The sequence below is a fragment of the Gossypium hirsutum genome, chromosome A01, assembly GCF_007990345.1.
Source record: "Gossypium hirsutum isolate 1008001.06 chromosome A01, Gossypium_hirsutum_v2.1, whole genome shotgun sequence".
Classification (NCBI taxonomy): Eukaryota; Viridiplantae; Streptophyta; class Magnoliopsida; order Malvales; family Malvaceae; genus Gossypium; species Gossypium hirsutum.
The window spans coordinates 42,686,875-42,705,452 of NC_053424.1; the positions used below are offsets into that span (position 1 = coordinate 42,686,875).

General features: G+C 32.6%; 1 protein-coding gene across 6 annotated transcripts; it reads left to right on the top strand.

The window, feature by feature from the left end:
* Positions 1–5,319: 5,319 nt before the first annotated feature.
* Positions 5,320–14,367, top strand: LOC107918150 (uncharacterized). 6 transcript variants are annotated; one of them, XM_016847680.2, is made up of 10 exons: positions 5,341–5,544; positions 6,018–6,058; positions 6,214–6,262; positions 6,354–6,416; positions 6,511–6,845; positions 7,423–7,635; positions 8,943–9,158; positions 11,662–11,877; positions 12,494–12,697; positions 13,278–14,367. In XM_016847680.2, exons 3-10 carry the CDS (start codon positions 6,226–6,228, stop codon positions 14,214–14,216), a joined length of 2,223 nt encoding a protein of 740 aa, XP_016703169.1. In that variant the 5' UTR covers positions 5,341–5,544; positions 6,018–6,058; positions 6,214–6,225; the 3' UTR covers positions 14,217–14,367. The 6 variants fall into 6 exon arrangements, with proteins under 6 accessions (XP_016703168.1, XP_016703169.1, XP_040967078.1 ...); XM_041111144.1 differs by having other exon boundaries at positions 6,357–6,416; XM_016847679.2 differs by lacking the exon at positions 6,018–6,058 and having other exon boundaries at positions 5,320–5,544.
* Positions 14,368–18,578: the final 4,211 nt, after the last annotated feature.

Sequence of the window (18,578 nt, forward strand, 5' to 3'; positions counted from 1 at the left end):
GAAATTGCATCCATCTGTTACATATTCCATAGCTTTACCTTTATCAGTTGTCTATGTTACCATTTTTCCATCCATCATTGTTAAACACCCTTCTCTATGTTGGATCTAGTGCCCAAAGTATATTATTTTCGTCTAAGTACACTTGTAATTTTTTTGAACATATTTGTTAATAAAATCATTCATTAATTACGTTAATATACTTTGTATAATTGTTCTCCTATAGTTTTTGCATGCAAAGCAAAATGGAAGCAAATGTTGCTCATCGGTTGTCTAAATGTTTAACTAATACTAAGTGGTATTACGTGGTCAAATCGTCGTATGGAAAGACAACTTGTATTAGTAGACAAACCTAAACATGTCTTTAGTCTAATCGAAAATTAGCAAAATGATTAAAAAACTAATATGTCGTCTATTAAGTCCAATTGGGGAGATAAATTTTCTTGGACATCGGAGCGGATGACTACCAGAAGATAGAGACATAGATATGACTGATTAGACTAACAGTACATCGAACATGACCCAAGCAGAATAAATTCTGAATCTATTTATGGATTTATTCACTTTTAATGTTTATAGTGTGGCATACACATTCATAGTGTGGCATACCTAAATCCTGAGTGGATGGCGAACTATGTATGTATGACTTATACACTTTGATGTAAGTAAAAGCCTAAAATCAAATTGATAAGGAACCGAAAGTTGGCGTGTTGGGTGTACGACGTCTATAGTATGTAACATCATTCACAATAGTGTAATTCATTTCCCAAAACATGGGTGAATGATATTTTCTCATTGGCATTACATGGTTGATGAAAAGTAAACATGGCCACGGGTCGTCCGTCTTTGTGATGGATGACTTGATCACCTTTTGATAGTGATTGACTTTTCATGAAAGAAGATTTAATGGTTACCATAAGATAAAATAGAATCATTTTTGGAGATCAAATATTATCCCAAAAAGATCAAGAATATCCTATAAGGGTAACACACTTATGACAATGTCATTGGACGAGCATTAAGTAGTTACTTTCGAAATGGTATGTTGTTGGAGAGAGCTTAGTCACAATACTATAATGGAATAACTTCATGACTAAATGAGTTTATAATTAATAGACAAAAAGCTAGAACTTAATTATAAATCATTTGAGCCTCGGCTATATATGTCCCTGAACGAAATGGATAGGAAAAGAATAATGGGAAACATTCATGAATGATTATGGTTTTCTTCGAAATGGAGAAATGAAATCATTTGGAAATGAATGTTTTAAACACTATTTTGAAACCCGAAATGAAAACAAATCATTCGATTATAGTGAACATGTTGAGATGTAAAATATTACACATATTTTCTCGAAATTTTACTAGGGAAAATTGTCAAAATTTTGTTGGGGGTAAACTAGGGATAAGAAATTTGTTTTATATATAAATATTAAAGTTTTTTTTAGGAAATAGAAAAACTAAATCGGGTTGGATCACCTTACAGAATACTAGGTCAAAAAGGCCTAGGAAGTAGTCGTAATTGGACATGATGTGAGAAAACCCAAAAACCCCTCATGGACATGAAGGGGGCGGCAATCCTAGTAGAAATACTAGGGCATGTCGTCCACCCTAGTCCTATTCTAAGTAGGATGTTGTTTTTCTATTTGAAATAAACCACTACGACTCAACAAAGGTTCTACCTTCTCTTCCTATAAATAGATGACATCGGTAGAGCTATTAACACAACTTTGCGAGATTGTTATTCTATCAAAAATAGAGAGAATTTATTCTCAACTATTACATATATTTTTTCGGAATAATAATTCTATCGGTTTCTATCAAAAAAAGAAAATTTTTGTTTTTATCCCAAAAGGAGAGAAAACTTTTTCTAGTTTTGTGTTTCAATTCAATTGGTTTGAGCCCATACTTGAAGCAGTTCGTGGTGTGAGGATAGTTGAGAAGATCAATTGGTTGAAAGCTGGGAACAACGAACTTTCTTTAAGTAAAAAACACATGTATGAATTCGGTTAAGGTTTATTGCTATAAATATCACAAATCGAGTCAGTTTTCAAAATTTTAATTTTTCATTGTGCAAGAAACAATTTTCAAACTAGGATTTTTCCAACACTCTACTATGGCTATAGTGACCATAAGAATAACAGATGGTCGACATCCTTTCATATTCGATAATTTAAGAAAACCCATCAATCCTAATGCATGGCAAAAAATGGTTTGGTAAGATTAACAACCATTGCTAGGTGCGTAAATTTACCTCTTTTTGCAATATTTGTATTATAGTCAATTCGCATAATGTCACATAAAAGGTGATCCTTCTTGTAAGACCCTTCAAGAAATATTTGTAGGGGAGTCCAGGCAATTGAACCCAAACAATAACTTTTGATAAATACTTTTTCTTCGTAGAAATATCTTTGCTCTATGGCTAGACCATTAAATAATGTCCATAGATCAACCATGGTCCTGTGGTCAACGCTTTATTATAGTCCTTCGCTAAGGTAAACTTGACTAGAAAGTATTCATTATACAAGTCAGTCAACTTGAATTCGCCCATTGGCTGTCATAGATTTTGAAGTTGACCCTGAGTGCTTTGAAGCTAATAGATTTTCCAAGAAACTGCACAATGATCGTGCTAGCCATGCTTTTGTGTATCATCTCATGGACTCGTTCCGAGAAGAAAATCTTCGAGACTAGCCCACCTCAAGAGACCATTACATCAGTCTCCCTTAACTCAAAGATGTCATTGAGCCCCAAAACCATCTCATTATCCTCTACCATATTCTCTAGCAACTTGCCTCAGAAGGAAATATATTGTTGTCTCCTATCAAGAACTTCGTAAGATTGAGCTTCCTTCCTTACTCTTGACCTTCTCAATCCCTCTATTGATCACTATTAATGGGGGAGACCTATGCCTGTTAAGGCTAGCTGCCAAGAGGGAACTCTCACCCATCTTTTTTTTAAATGAAAAATTATTTAAAAAACAAAGTATGCAACAGAATAAAATATACTGTGATAAATACAATGAAAAAAGGCTTTGAATAAGCCAAATCAACAACTCTTAATTATTGTTAATTGAATCACTAACTATTCAAAAATTTTATAGTGTATTTTGAAAAAAAAAATTGGTATGCTTAAATTTAATATATACGGATTTGAAGTTTATTTTTACACTAATATTTTATAATTAAATTTAAATATAAATATTTTTATATATAATTTATTTGAATTGAATTAAAATTACCTGTTCAAATATGATTTAACATGGATGGAATAAATATCTCAAAATTTGGAGAGACTTTATTACCATTCAATGAGTAAATAACACTTTTTTTAATGGCTTTCTTATATCTTAATAAATTTTATTTTTTAAAATGATTTCTCATGTTTGATTTTTAAAGAGTTTTTTTTTTGGAAAATTTTAAAAGAAATAAATTTTAGGTTTTTTTAAACATGAAACTTTTTAAAACTTTTTTTATCAGAATTTTTGTGTTTTTAAAGAGTAATAACTAAATTGATTAAAACTATAAATGTTAAGAGTTAACTAAGTAATATTACCTGTTTTATAATTGACATGTCAACAATGCAACGGCCAAATTGAACGGAGGATTGAGATTTTTAAATTGAAAAATATAAAGATTCAATGTCTCAAAATTAAAGTGTAAAGACTAAGAGATAATTTATTTAAACATAATTTTTAAAAAAAATTGAATTTAGGTGTTGTCTGATAAACTAAAAAATTAATGAAAAATTAAGTATTAAATTAAGTTATAAGATTTGTTTGATAAATTACTCAAAATTAAGTATGGAATATAATTAGTATGCTTGATGAATGTAAATTTTAAAAATTTAAAGTTAAAGGGTAATGTTAAAAGAAATAAAATAAAATAAAATAGAGTGAAAAAAGAAATTCTACATTAAGTGATAAATAGCTTATTATCTATTTATCATTTTTCACACTTTTTCGTTGAAATAATTCAATTATTTTTTTATTATGGGTTGTTAAGTGTGCTTAAAACTTTTTCAATTCCACACTTTTTCGTTAAAATAATTCTATTATCATTAATCTTTTCAACATTAAGGATATGCTTGATTAGGTGGAAAAGTGAATAAATGAAAGGAGTGAGTAGAAAAGTGAAATGAAAATAAATTTTAAATGTGTTTGGTAGGGAAAAAAAGCGAGAGAAAAAAAAATAAAAGAGATGATAATTTTCTATTTTAATGTATAAAAACTAATATTCCAATTTGAAATAATGGGAAGAGAAAAAAATGAATGAGATACGTATGTTAGTTTAAAATTATGTATTTTTCAAAAGTTTTGTTTTTTTTCTTTTCATTTTCTAAATCTACCAAGTAATAATTTGAAGCCATATACGCAATATATGAATACACTTGAATTTATACTTATAATGTGAGTAGGAACACATTACAAATTTTACATATTCACAATCTTAAATTAATATACAAGTTAATTTTTAAATGTATTCATGTAACACATTCGACCAAAACGTGAGTAAATTATATTTTTTGGATTAATTCAAATATTTGTTAATAATAAAAATGATTGAAAATGTTAAAATACATAAATACTATCTTTTATTTAATAAGGGTAATTTTTGTAATGTATTATTACATTAGTGTTGAGTGTAGCAAAATAAGTTAATACAACTTTTACGGGATTCATATCAAATGTTGTAAAGTAACTTTCCTATAATAAAGAAACACCAAAGTCAGTGTAAATGATAAATAATTAATAATTTTTTATTAAAGTATTGGATTAAATTAAAATTATCCAAAATGTTGAAAATTTTGTTTTTGTTTATATATTTTTCAATGATGTATGTAATTTTAAATTCCAAAAAAGCATATAAACTTTTAGCATAGGTTAAATTTTAAAACAAATTTACGGAGTCAAAATTTTTCAACGCAAAATCGCATCGGTCTATTTTGCAATAACCAGAAAGACGGCTAAAAAGACAAAGATTAAAAAAAAAAAAGGAAAATGACGGTTACAGCGTAGGAACGGCAGTATCTGAGCAGCGTAAATGTAAAAGCGTGTGGACCCCACGGAAATCGATGCGTTTCTTTACCGTCGATGAGCTTTCATGAAAGTCAACGGATCGACGGTCCACAGGCAGCCAATTGTGCCAAATAGGGCTAAATTGGTGAGAGGGGGAATCTCTTGGGTGGGCCCAAAACTTCTTACGTGTCCTACGAGTGACCTGACACAGATGGCGTTTCATTGCCACTTGTATTTTATATTCCAATTTTACCCTTAAAAATGCCATATTTCCATGTTAGTCCCCCCGGGAATCAGCCGAAAAAAAAAAAATGAAAAACGTTCGTCGCTTTCACTCTCAGTATTTTTCTCCTTCACTAACACGCGCACTCAGAAAAAAAAAAACGTTTTGCTCACTAAGCTCACTCTCTCACTACAAGTGCTTCCCTTTCTCTCTATATAATTTGTTTTTGTTTTTGAGATCTCGAAATTATATAAAATGGCCGGTTATCCATTGTAGGGATCTCCTCATTTGATTCGTTGTTTGAGCCGAGGTACGGTTTGGCCTTCGAGAAAATAGAAGGAAAAAAAAATGCTACGTTTCTGTTTTCTTTTTCTACTTTTGGTCGATTCTTTGTTTTGTATGGCATTTAGTATTCTAGTGTTGTTTCAGCCTTGAATTTCTTTTTCAAATTTTTTTTGTTTGATGAAAATGGGAAAAAAAGGAAGTGGTTTTAATTTGAGTGTTGATGTTTCTTAGTCGTTAATTTATCTATTTGAATGAACACAGTTTACGTGTAAGTGCTTGATTACGAGCTAGTTTTGGCCGTTAAAACTGAGTTCCTTTTTTCAAGTTTTACTATTAGTTAATGATTTCGTGTTGTTTATTATAAGTTATATGTTAATGTATATATGGATAAATTTGTTATGTTAACGTTCTTGATGATACCTTTTAATCATGTTTACTTTGCGTTGGTTTTAACCTTGTTCTTTTTTTTTCATGTTGGATTATCGTGATTGTTACCAGAAAATGAATCTTGAATTTGTTGGTGACAATTTCAGGACCTGGTAAAGGCTCCTTGACCGCCGTAATTGATAAAGGATACTTCTAATAAGGATAATTAATAGTTGTAATGACCCTTTAATTTTTATAGTGTAATGAATCATTATTGTGCTTTCTTGTGTTTTGCAAGAATCATAATGTCGCATTGTTTGTATTGCAGGACCTATCATTTATGGCTTTCGACCTCTGGGGGACATCATTCACTGAAGGTGCTTTATTTTTCTCAAATTAGCACATGCATGCAGTCTTATTTTGATCATTTTTTTTTGTGTGGTTTGACTAACTGTCTGTAATCTGCAGAAGAAAACAGCCCTTTCATACAACCAGAATGGCCGTATGACTTTTACTTTGGTTATGGCATCGGTATAATAATGGTCCTATTTTATTTGTACTTCTGGTGGATATTTTCTTGTCTTTTTTAATTACCATAGTTATGCAATGTGTTCTTTTTCTACAGATATGATTGAAGAAAATGCCTTGAATGAGAAATCTTGTATTCAAGTGTTGAGGATATTGATTGCAAAAGCAGATACTGAAATCGATGAACTTGAAAAAGATTTGGTGTTGCTCCAAAGTGAATTGGTCTGGGCTGAACATGAAGAATGGCATGACATTTGCTGTAGTGCTTTGAGAGCTAAGATCAACTGCCTTGATATCTCAATAAGGAAGTTGAGGAACAAGGATGAGAATGACATTGAGGTTTATTTATTGATGCATACTGAACCTGTTGAGAAGTTGCATGAAATAATGAAGGCTCTGCTCAAAAGTTTCTACAATGAGAAACATGAGCAGGTTTGACTTTTGAATATTTTTCATACTCTTTTACTAACCTGACATGAATTTTATTCAACCCAGAAATTTAAAGGGATAATACAAGAAGCATGTGACCTCACGTTGAGTTTTACAAATTGTGTCTCTTAACTCTGCAATTTCAACCAAATTTGTGTACTATATATGGTTTTTGTCTCTCGGTTTTACATTAGCTTGATGGGATGCTTCAATTTATTTCTGGTACATGCATTTTGTTGTGGTTGTTCTGAGTTTAGGTTTAGACGTTTAGTACTGTCTGGATGTCACAAAGTTGTAGTGATGTTAGATTTTTCTTCTAGGCTTTGTCATTCTGGATGGAAAGAGAATGGAGAGCCATAAATTGACTGAAATAGAGGTGGAATATTGATTAGTGTTTTATTTATTTGGAGCGCTTTTGCATGTAGAACTTGATAAGCATGGTCAACTCCTCTAGCTGTTGGCATATTGGTTTTGTTTTTGTAATTCGTGTACCTTCCTAGCATTTGTTTATTAAGTTTTCCTTCTTATATTTGCTTATTTTATGCATTATTTCATGAACTAAGACAATTTTCCTTTCAAGAATGAGCAATCTCAGGATGTTGTCCCAGATTCAAGGTCTGGTTCTCTAGAGCAGTCCGCTGCCCTGCATAAGAACCAAAAATTGAACTCATCAGATTCATGTTTCATTGCAAAGGAGGAAAACAATGGACCCAATGTTACTCCCAAAGAAAATTTTACTTCATCAAATCCATCTATGGAGCTTGAAGTGAAGAAGGCAAATAGTTCAGAAACAGTTAAGTTAGATGAAGCTTTATCCTTTTGTGCTTTAACATGTCCATGACCAAATATTCATCTACTCTACATATAAATACAAGTAGAGAAATCCAAATTTTGGGCTGTCATTGCAGGTATATTATTGCAGTACAGTCACTAAGGGCTGTATTAAGGGTAATTGTTATATTAATATGACAACTTGCCATATCTTCCTACTTTGCATCTTCCTTTGTGTCTCTTTGAATGTTTCACATTTGTCTCTGTCTCTGTCTTTTCTAACTGGGTGGTAGATGTGGGATCTGTCATGGCCTCAATGTTGATTTATTTGTTTGAATTCTTCCTACAAACACTTTTAAGAGAGTTGGTGCTTACTATTTGATATTATAAGCTATTATTGATTTGTATTAACATTTTTCTGGCTCTAAGTATGATTTTTGTGGGTGATATTGTTGACCTTCAAATACTTGTAGCTTTTATCATGTCAAATATTGTGTATGGGCCTGCATGTCTGATTCTAGTTTTCAACACTTTTGGAGATTCATAGATGCTTTCATGCTTGTAGTTGTGGCTGAAATGGTAAACATGTATCCAGCCTTAATATATCTAGGAAATCAAAATCATGGAACAACTTGGTGTTATGCATAGTGTTTATGCTTGATGTGTCCCTCAACTCTCAGATACTAAAAGAAGTGGACTCCAGGGTGTAGAAATCTGAAAAGAAATGATATAGTGCCTATTTTTCTTTGTTTAAAGGGAAAACAAAACTACTTCGGTCTTGGCACCTATGGATGCAGATTTACGTTGCAGATAAATTGTAACAATATAGATGGTCAAAGTCATTTTAGGCGGTAAAGGCCTCTCTTTCTTCCTTTCTTTTTTTTTTTTTTTCCTTTCCAAGTTTCAAAAATATAATCTTCCAAGCATGTTTATGCCCATGCATGCAATGTGTCTCATACTATGCTCTCTTCGTATCAAATTTTTGGTACAATATAACAGCCGATTAGTTTATTATAGCTGAGCATGTGTATGTTCTTGCATGGAGTTATATCTTGATGCTTTCTCTATTCTTATCTGTCTTTGGTACAATTTAATGACCCGTAACCTTTGACCCTTCAAATATGAAGTGCATACCTATATGGTAAAGAATAGAATATGAAACAGGAAAAGGAGATGAGAATAAAGATTTTAGCCTTAAGTTCCTTGTGGGTTTACATGGATGCTTAATTTCCATATAAACTATGTTTGGCAGCTGCATCTTGATTTCTTTGTGTACTCTTCCTGTTTTACTTCCTTCTCTTGCTGTCCTAATGTATCATTCATTTGCAGCTAGCCAATGCCGATGTTAAAGATCTGATGCCACATTTCCTGCTGCCAGCAGCTGGTCAATTTGATGAGAAGAGCATTATAACTTTACTTGATTTAGAAACTACCAAGAAGCTCAAAGAAAGTGGTCGTGCTCTTAAGGATAAAAATGTGGTCCAGCATTTTTCTCTCAAGTCTGCTCAGAAGAGAAAGAATAATCTATACAGGACTAAGGTTAAGGTATTTCTCTCACTCTCTTTTTGGCTAAACAATCAAGTTCAATATCATTTATTAAGTTCTGATTGGAAGGGGAAAATCTTTGTTGAAATGATTTGATTGACAGTGTTGGTACACATACTCTCTTGCAAGTTTCAACCGCAAGTAATCTTTTACACTGTCTAGTAATTAAAATGAAAAATGTTAATGCACTTGAACCTTCGAAAGTACTTTTCATGGTTTTATAAGCCTTCTGCTTGATGTAAAAAATACTTTCAGTTAATATTAATTCACTTTTAACTAGTTCAGTTCAACAAATTATTTAACATACTTTCAGCCCATATTTAATTTTGCATGACTTATGAATGTAGATAATAAATGGGCTGTTTGAGTATGTCTATACTAAAAGATAAGATGTTAGGGCCATGAGTTTGGGATTTTTTTAACCACGGGCAAAGGATAGGAAAATTATTCAAGCTCATCAAAGGGAGTATGAAACTTTAGGACTTGTTAGAGTGAGATCCAGATCTCCTTTAGTATTTTTATAAAGATTCGACTTGCCTTTCTTTTATTAGTTGACTCATCCCTTTAAGTCGAAGTTAAAATAATCAAAGGAAGTATATCAAACTAAATAAAGTCATACCGAACACAACGTATATTGTCAGAGTCCTAAACAACTTATTTTACTCTAGGAGTCCTACCTAGCAACTTCTCCTAAGAGTCCTATCTAACAACTTCTAAGCATCTACAACAATACTCCCCCCCTGGAGAAAGAGCTTATCCTCAAGCTCGGAATCAAGATAAACTTGGTGAAAGGCACCTTCCAAAAGAGTGATTGACATTTTTCTTGTGCTCACACATCCATTGGTCATATTACTGTCAAATCAAAGGCCATCGTATTAGATAAAACAACCATTGCCTCATCATTATTCCTTCCTGCTACTAATAGTTGAAACCCTGTACTAACAATTTGTCAGCACCATTAAATAAACCTGTTCAAATTTCTCACCAGCAGTAACAATTTTAAAAATAACTGACCTATCTTTTTTAGCAACTCCCAAAACCCAAGCATGCCTTTTGTAATAAAAGCTGATCATTTGTATCAATAAAATGGCTAACTGTTGAGTCTCTATTAAGGGTGAAATCGAGCCAAGCCAAGTCCAAATATTGTGAAGCTTAAGCTCAAATCGAAATTTGAAGCTCGATACTTGGCTCGAGTTCAATTGAACATCTAGTTTTAAGCTTGAGCTCGGCTCAAGATATAATCTAAGCTAATTGAGCTCAAGCTTGATTCAGCTGGTTGATTAATTTTTGTACTCAAGCTCGAACTCGTGCCCGATTAAGCTTATTCGTATTTGAGCTCGAGCTTGAGCTTGGCTCGATTATTAAGCTTAGGGTTAATAATATATATTAAGGGTGATAATGTAATTTAATAATATAAAAATATTCAAAGTATAAATTAAAAAATAAAAAGCTTGATAAGGCTTGCGAGCTATTCAAGCTAAGTATTATTAAGCTTGAATTCAGCTTGATTGATAGCTTGAGTTGCTCGAGCTCAACTCAATAATTATTGAGTTCGAGTTTTTTTCGAGTTGAACTCGAGTAACTTACAAGCACCAGTTTCTCATTTATACTCCTGGTCTCTATCATCTCTAGTATTCATTTTCCTAGGTAAACCATCAAGTTTAGTAGACCCAATAAACTTTTCAGATATAGAGGAGAAGGTGCATTGGGTTTAAAGAAAAGGATGGTGAGTTGTTAGGTAAGGGTTTAGAAGGGGTTAATAAAAAAGACAAGGAAGTGAAGTTGGTTGTTTCATGTTTATTGTCAAGACGGGTTTAGGGGGGTTCAGTGCATAGGATAGGGAAGAGAGATTGGTAGAGATTGCCATGGTTTGCTTTTGTTTAGTTTGAGGGTCTACTTTCGTATCTATCAGAGTTACTGACCTGTCTACCAGCAATCATTTTATCCATTCCTTCATGCATTTGATCAAACACTTTGGTTTTGGTTTCAGCGATAATTTCATAAAATGCTGCAATTTATGAGCAAGCATTTGTTTTATCTTTGTTTGCATATGCTTGAGCTACTTTAGTGTTTCTACTCGCCACTCTGCCAACCATTGCTGAGGATTGTTGGCTCTGATTCCAAATTGTTATGACCTTGAGTTTGGGATCAAGCCATGGGCAACGGGAAAATCACTCAAGCTCATCAAAGGGAGCCTGCAACCTTAGGACTCATCAGAGAGAGACCGAATCTCCTTTTAGGGTTTTGATAAAAAATTGCTTGCCTTTATTTTATTAAGTATATAATCATTTGCTAGAGAATTTGTATTTGGCCTAAAAAGAACCCTGAGAATTTGTAATCAAAAGCTCTTTTGCAGCTTTCTTCCCTTCAACTTTATGCATGTCGTCACATCAATATACTCTTGCTTTCTAGGCAAATTAAGTATATAATCATTACTGTGTTGCATTATAGCCCTTCTCTGGTGTTGCAAGTAAATTAAATTGCGTTTGCTTCTCTTCAACAGGATGCAGCTGCCCAGTGTGTGAATGACTCAGATCTGGATGCTTCAAAACATTCAGCTGGCCGCCTCAACAAGAAGAAAAAAACAAGTTCTTCTAGTTTGAAAATTGTGAGTGAGGAAGCAACAATGCACACTTCTATATCTGCTGCAGATATGTTAATCCTAGATTCATCATCAAATTCAACGGGGATGACAGGGGATCTTACAAAGAAAGTGAAGGTATGGCAAGCTATCAAATTCACGTTAGAACCAAAATTGTGCTCCATCTTTGGATGTCTTTGTTAAGTGATTTTATCTCACATTAACTAAGTTTTGGGTTTTCTGTGGCCATATATATGTATGTGTGTGTGTGTGTGTGTATCGGCCAGTTTCTAGGAGGGGAAAGGGTTGTCCAGATTTGGACCTTGAACTTGGTGCCAACTTTGGACTGGATTTCAACCAGTCATTTGCCACTTGAACTAGTAGCTTGTTGACCATGGTCTCATATTCAAGTTAGGTCTCTACACCTGCTACCGGTTGGCTTTGGGTTGAATACTTAAGATGGTGTGAGTTCCTGAATGTGTTTAGTTGTTCATACCTAATCCCATGTGAGGTTATCCATGTGAAAGCCCTTATTGTGCTACATGTGAGAGGGAATGTTAAGTGAAATTATCCTACATCTACGAAGTTGTGGGTTTCTTGTGGTCTTCCATTCAAGTTGGTCCTCTCCACATATTGTCAATATGTTTTAGATTGGATGCTTCACATGTTGTGTCAAGGTGTGAGAGTGGTTGATTCTGTTTTTAGCTCTCTTGTGGGGGCTTTTGTGGTCTGTCCTTACTGGTTCTCATTTCAGGAAGAGCAGACTGCAGATATTATTGCCAACGATTTGGGCTTGATTGCTCATAAACAGATGATTGGCGACTCCAGTGAGATGAAAACGCTTGGCAAGCATGACGTGAAAATTAATGGATGCGAAGTGCAAGGACAAGATACTAGTAATTTTTCAAATTCATGTTTGAATCCTGAACATGAGGGAAATATTCAGAACGCAGATAAGGTACAATAAACTCTTCTCCTCTAATGAAATTGTTGTATTTATATAATTGTCAATCTTAGGGGGAAATAAATCTATGGCTTGGGCAAGCTGTTGTTTTCATTAGAGTATTTGAGTTAGCATTTTGAGTCATTTGTTTGAATCTAACTTAAACTATTGCTTCTCAATAAGAGTATAATGTTGATTTCTGCAAGCAGCTTCTCTGCAAATTAGGTCTGTCCATAGGCCCGGGCTGTAGCCTGAATTTTTCTTTTTATTTTTTTTTGCCTGGAACTGTTTTTGGCTCAGCCTGGAAGCTCAAATTCATTATTCATTAATAGTAAAAGATTTAAAAATATTGTTTATTAATATTTATATAAATAAAAATTTAAAACTAATAAATAGTAAGTCGGGCTGGCTCGAGGTCACATTTTCCTTGTCCAGGTCTGGACTAGGCTGGGCCAGGGCAGGCCTACTGGGCCGTTGGACTGGTCTGCCACTAATGCCGTGGTTAAAAATATTAGTCGTGATACTTTGAGAAATACATCTAGTCTCAATAGGAAGGAAAATTATTTTGATTCTAGTTTAAGGTGATTTTGGACAGGTAGAAAGTCTGAAATTTGACATGGATCAAAAGCTATGCGACTTCGCCGTGAAATCTGCACGCAAACAAAGGACCAAAGAGAGTAAGGTAGCTTCAATGGACAAGAATCAGCATTCAAATTCATTATTGAAGGGAGAAGAGAAAAGAAACGACACCTTACAAGATGTGACGCCAAAAGAAGCTTCTCCAAGTGACAATGAGCATTCTGCCTTGACCTCGCTTGTAGAACCGCAGGACGAAAATGGAGAGGATAAAACCATCCAACTTATGGAGGAAAAATCACAAATGGAGGAAGTTCCGATGTCTGAAGTTGTTTCTAGTGATGGCAAACTTGTTACAAACTTGTATATGAGGCTGCAAAGAGGGAAGGTAAAGACTGTAAAGCCAAATATGGAATCAACTGCCGCTGATGCTGAAGAATCTGGTTTAAATTCGATGGAAAATCTTTCTAACTCATCTCCTTTTCCAAAAGGCAAGAGGACATGGAAGAATACTAACAACTGTAGTTTGAACTATTCGTTGACTGGGAAAATCATTAAGAAAACTGTTCAACATAGCCAATGCGAAGCTGAGGGGACAAGCTTGATGCTGGATGCTAGCCAGAATACAATGCCATTGCCACAGAAGAAATGTAAAAAGCTTTCTAGTGTGCCAATAGTTGTGGAGTTCAGAGCTTCATCTGTTCAAATGAACATCTCAAAGTTGCATGGGGACCTAAATAAGAGCAACATTGTGAAGACGGAATTTGCTGAATCGGGGGCTTTGGTTGATGATCTCGGTGCAAAGGGTGTGGTACCCTGGCCATTGGATGCAAGTAGCTTGATGAAAATGAAGTTGCGTGATTTGAGGGCCATTGCGAAATCGCAGAAGTTAAAGAAATACTCGACAATGAAGAAAGAAGATCTGGTCAAGCGATTGGAAAATGGATTAAGTTGCTAATGAATATATGAATTGCTTTTTGTACAGGTTAGTTGTTTCCCACATGTTTTGTTCTTCTTCTCATGCTTGTTGCATTGGCATATATGTCTGAATTTGCATCATTGTATGAATCCCAAAGGTAAAATATGAAAGTCTCTTCATTTTCCTAGAAGTAGCTATGTTGGATACCCGTATCTAACCCATATTTGAATTGAAGTATAAAGACATAACCTTCTAAAGACAACCCATTTGGGTATCCAATACTCACAACTTGAGTATTGGATAACACAGATCTTTACTCTTGATTTAGGGATCACACAATAAGAGAATGCTCGTTCGTATCCGATTCTATGACTCGTGCAAAATGTATGTATGTGTGTGTGTGTCTTGTGTGCATGTATGTGTATGTGGGTGTGTCTGTATGTCATACAATGTGTGTATGTGTCTCTGTGTGTGTGTGTGTGCGTGCACGTGTATGTGTGTGCATGTATGTGTATGTGTCTTTATTAAGTGCAAGTTTGGATTTGTAAATGCAATGCATGAATTGTGGCAGGAATAGCATAAGACACTGATACGGTCTACATTAAAGAAAATGACATTCGATACTGTTGGAGAAAGATGAATAGGAAATTCAAATTATATAAAAAATGGAAAAGAAAATAATTTAATTTTAACTTCAAAATTAATTGAAAGGAAATATCTACAAAAGGATAAGAACTAAATTTTAAATGTCCAAATGTTTGGCATGCTTTGCGTTCCAATTACGGTTTGTTAATAAAAACAAATATTTTTACTTAAATTTAATTATTAAAAACAAAAAAAGTTGATATAAAAAATAATATTTTAATATCCGAAAAAGAGAAAAATGTAATAATTATATTTAATATTTAAATGTTTAATTAGACTTTTTAATATCTATTTTTTTATTCAATGATGAGATGACATTGTTCACTAACAATGTGTGAAACTTATGCATTGATAATACACCAAATATTAGTTTTTTCTTTATATTTTTATTTTAAATGTAGAATCTAAAAACTTCATCAAGACTATTGTTACTACTTTTTTATTAGACATTTCATTTTATAAAGCAAGGGTTACAAGGATAACGTTCAATACAAGAAAGAGTTCAAACCCAAATTCACATAGTAGGAGAAGTAGTCGAGTAACTCAGTTTCGTACAAGACAAAGCTAACCTAATACTCTATGAAGAAAAGAACAAGTAGCCATTGCTTGATTCAGGTCTTCTCGTCAATAAAGTTGGAGCAAGAAGAGACTCATGCACGTTACTTCAGCCAACCAACCATCAAGATGATCATTAATACGAAGAATTTCTATCTAAATTCTTATCGTTGTGGCAATGGAAAAATCTCTAAATCTGAAACAATAATTTTATTATTCGAAAAAACTAAGCCTCTTCAAGCCGAAAAATTATTGATGGTCGATAAGGGTGTATGGTGACCGACTGCCCTACGACCATGAGGATTGTTGGCATAAAGCTCTCAAAGGCGCAAGAGCTTTCTGCCTTTTTCAATAGTTTAGGATCTCCAACCAAAGATCTGAGCAAAATTTGAACTCTCATTTATGTTAGGTGGATGTTAGGAAGTGATCTCATGGTGATTGATGGACGAAATTAATTCAATTAGAACTGTTGGCTGAATTGTCTAAAAAAAAAAACTATAAACATAAATAAAATAACAATAATGACATAAACATCAATTAAATATTCTCCATAACATTAAGACTCATCTAGCTTTAAATCTTTTCACTCTAATACTTAGTCTACTGATGTATGATAGGAATATACTAAATTAAATTTCGATAAATTCATTTAGGCTTTGTTTTGTTTTTTGTTGCATTTTTTATGTCAGCTTTTTATTTAGGCCAAAAGTTTAAAATATATTAAAAGGGATTTACAATTTTTTTACTAGTTCAATTTATTGCGATTTTCAAATTTATTCAAAACTCAATTTAGTATTTTTTTCTTGACCGGAGACGGCGGCAAGAAGTAATGGCAAAGGCGGGGATATAAGACATGAATCAAATTTAGAACAAATTTCACGTGTACAATCTTTATATTAATTTTAGCGACGAAATCGACCAAACTCATAATCTCATCTTCACTAGCTTTGAGGATATGCTGGTTCCAACGTTGCTTTTGAAACATTACATAAGAGACAAAAAGGATAAAAACAACACAAAATTGTCAAAAGCAACCATTTAAAAGAAAATTTGTTGGGTCGAAAATGAGTTTTATAATTTTTCAATAAACACAACTTGACTTTAGATAGAGTCAGGCCCAATGCCAATAGTGGGGCCCTTAGACAAAAAGAAGGTGTCATGCTCCTACCAAGAGCTATGAATGGACAGGTGAAGCCCAAAAATCTAAATTAATTTTATCTTTTTTTGTGTAATCGATATGCTAAATAATCAAATTTAGTAAGATTAAAGAAATTTTAAAATCAAAGTTTTAAGAAGTAAGGTGGATAATTGATTCCCATATTTTAATTCACATCTTTTTATTTTTCAATTTAAAATGGATTTAAATAATAAATATAAGATTCAAATTTTTCATTTATAAAATTAAATTGATATTATGAATATTGTTAAGTGGATGCTCATTATACTCAACATTTTAACAACCTTTCAACTTCCTTAACTCTTCACCTTTCATTTCCTATTTATGTATTAGAAAATGAGGAGTCTAATCTCCATATATATATACATATATATATAGGAGTATAATAATTGTAATGATAATGAAAAAGAAGAGAAATTCAATAGAAATCTCAATTATTCTCATCTATTATTCTTGTGTTCTTTGCATTATTATTATTTCATAACATGTTACCAGTACGATCTTACTCGATAGTATTCAATATTTCGTTGGAGAACAAGTAATCTAGACGTACAACATCCTTGTTGAAGCAACAATCCTAAGGTATGCGATTTTCTATGCATGAATGAAAGATTTTGAGATTTCAATATTCTTAATGAAAAAAAAAAATGATGCTCATTTTTTTCCGTATTTAAGTACACATTTATGTTTTATATATTTCATGATATGTTTTTTTAGACTTTGAATAATATTAAAGTATCGACAACTTGAATATTTTTGCTTAAATATGTATATCTTTCATAGCATATATCATTCATATCATAGCTACATTGCCTACTGGGTTATTTCTAATAGAGCCACATATGATTTGTGAGTATAAACGAATTTGACTTTTTATATAGACAAAGCCAAAACCATTGTTTTTGTCCAACATCATCTATATGAAGGATCAAAAATAGAATATCTAATTACGAAAGATCCTTTTGACTATTGAATTGCGTAATAATTTGAAAGAATGAATTGACCATTAGAAAACGATAATACTCTCTAAAGCTTGTTATTATTGAAATACCTTATGTGCTCTAGCAGTAGCAATATTTTTAAAAACTATTTTGAAACTATCTCATGCCTTCTAATGAAAAAAAATTCATTTAGGGGTGAGTATTTGATCGAGTCAAGTCGAATCGAGTCAAAAAATTTCGAGTTAGTAGAGTTGACGAATCCTATTTTAGCAACCGAACTCAATTTGAATTTTTTTCCAATCAAATCAAATCAAATCGAGTCAGAAGATTTCGAGTCAAGTTGAGTCGAGTTAATGAATCCTATTATTTATACTCGATGTTGCGTTTACATGAATTGGTTATTTAACTAGTAAACGAAGCATAAAATTATTTAACTACATAAACAATATAGTGGTTTTGCCTTTTAACTTAATGAGTAAACATTTATCAAAACAACGTAGTTTTGCCTTTTAACTTAATGGTTTTGACTTTTAACTTTAGAAAAAGGTAAACATTTATCAAAATGGCATAGTTTTACCTTTTCTTATTCAGATTTTCAGATACTCGAATTGTGTAATTCATATTCGAGGTAAATCGAAAAACTTAATGTTGATCCAAATAACTTGATTAAATCAAATAAATCAAACTATTTAATTCAAAATTTGAAAATTTTATCGAGTTTTTCGAATTGAATCAGATTTTGCTCACCCCTAGTTTCATTTCCTGAAGTGAATGTAACAATACATAATAATTATGAAAAACCAAAAAATAGAGATCATGGTTGTCGTTGTAATTGAAGATGTGGTTGGAGACGTATTAATAATTGTTATAATGGTGGTTTTAATAGTGATACTTCTAACCACTAGAAAAAATAATAAGGAAAAATAAGAAAATGGTGGTCAAAATATTTGAAGGTTATTGAAAATTCATGCTACCAATGTGGTGTGAAAATGCATTAATCACGTACCTGTTGCATGTTTAAGCATCTAGCAACACTTTATCAAAACATCCATTAAAAAAAGGAAACAATATTGAGATAAATTT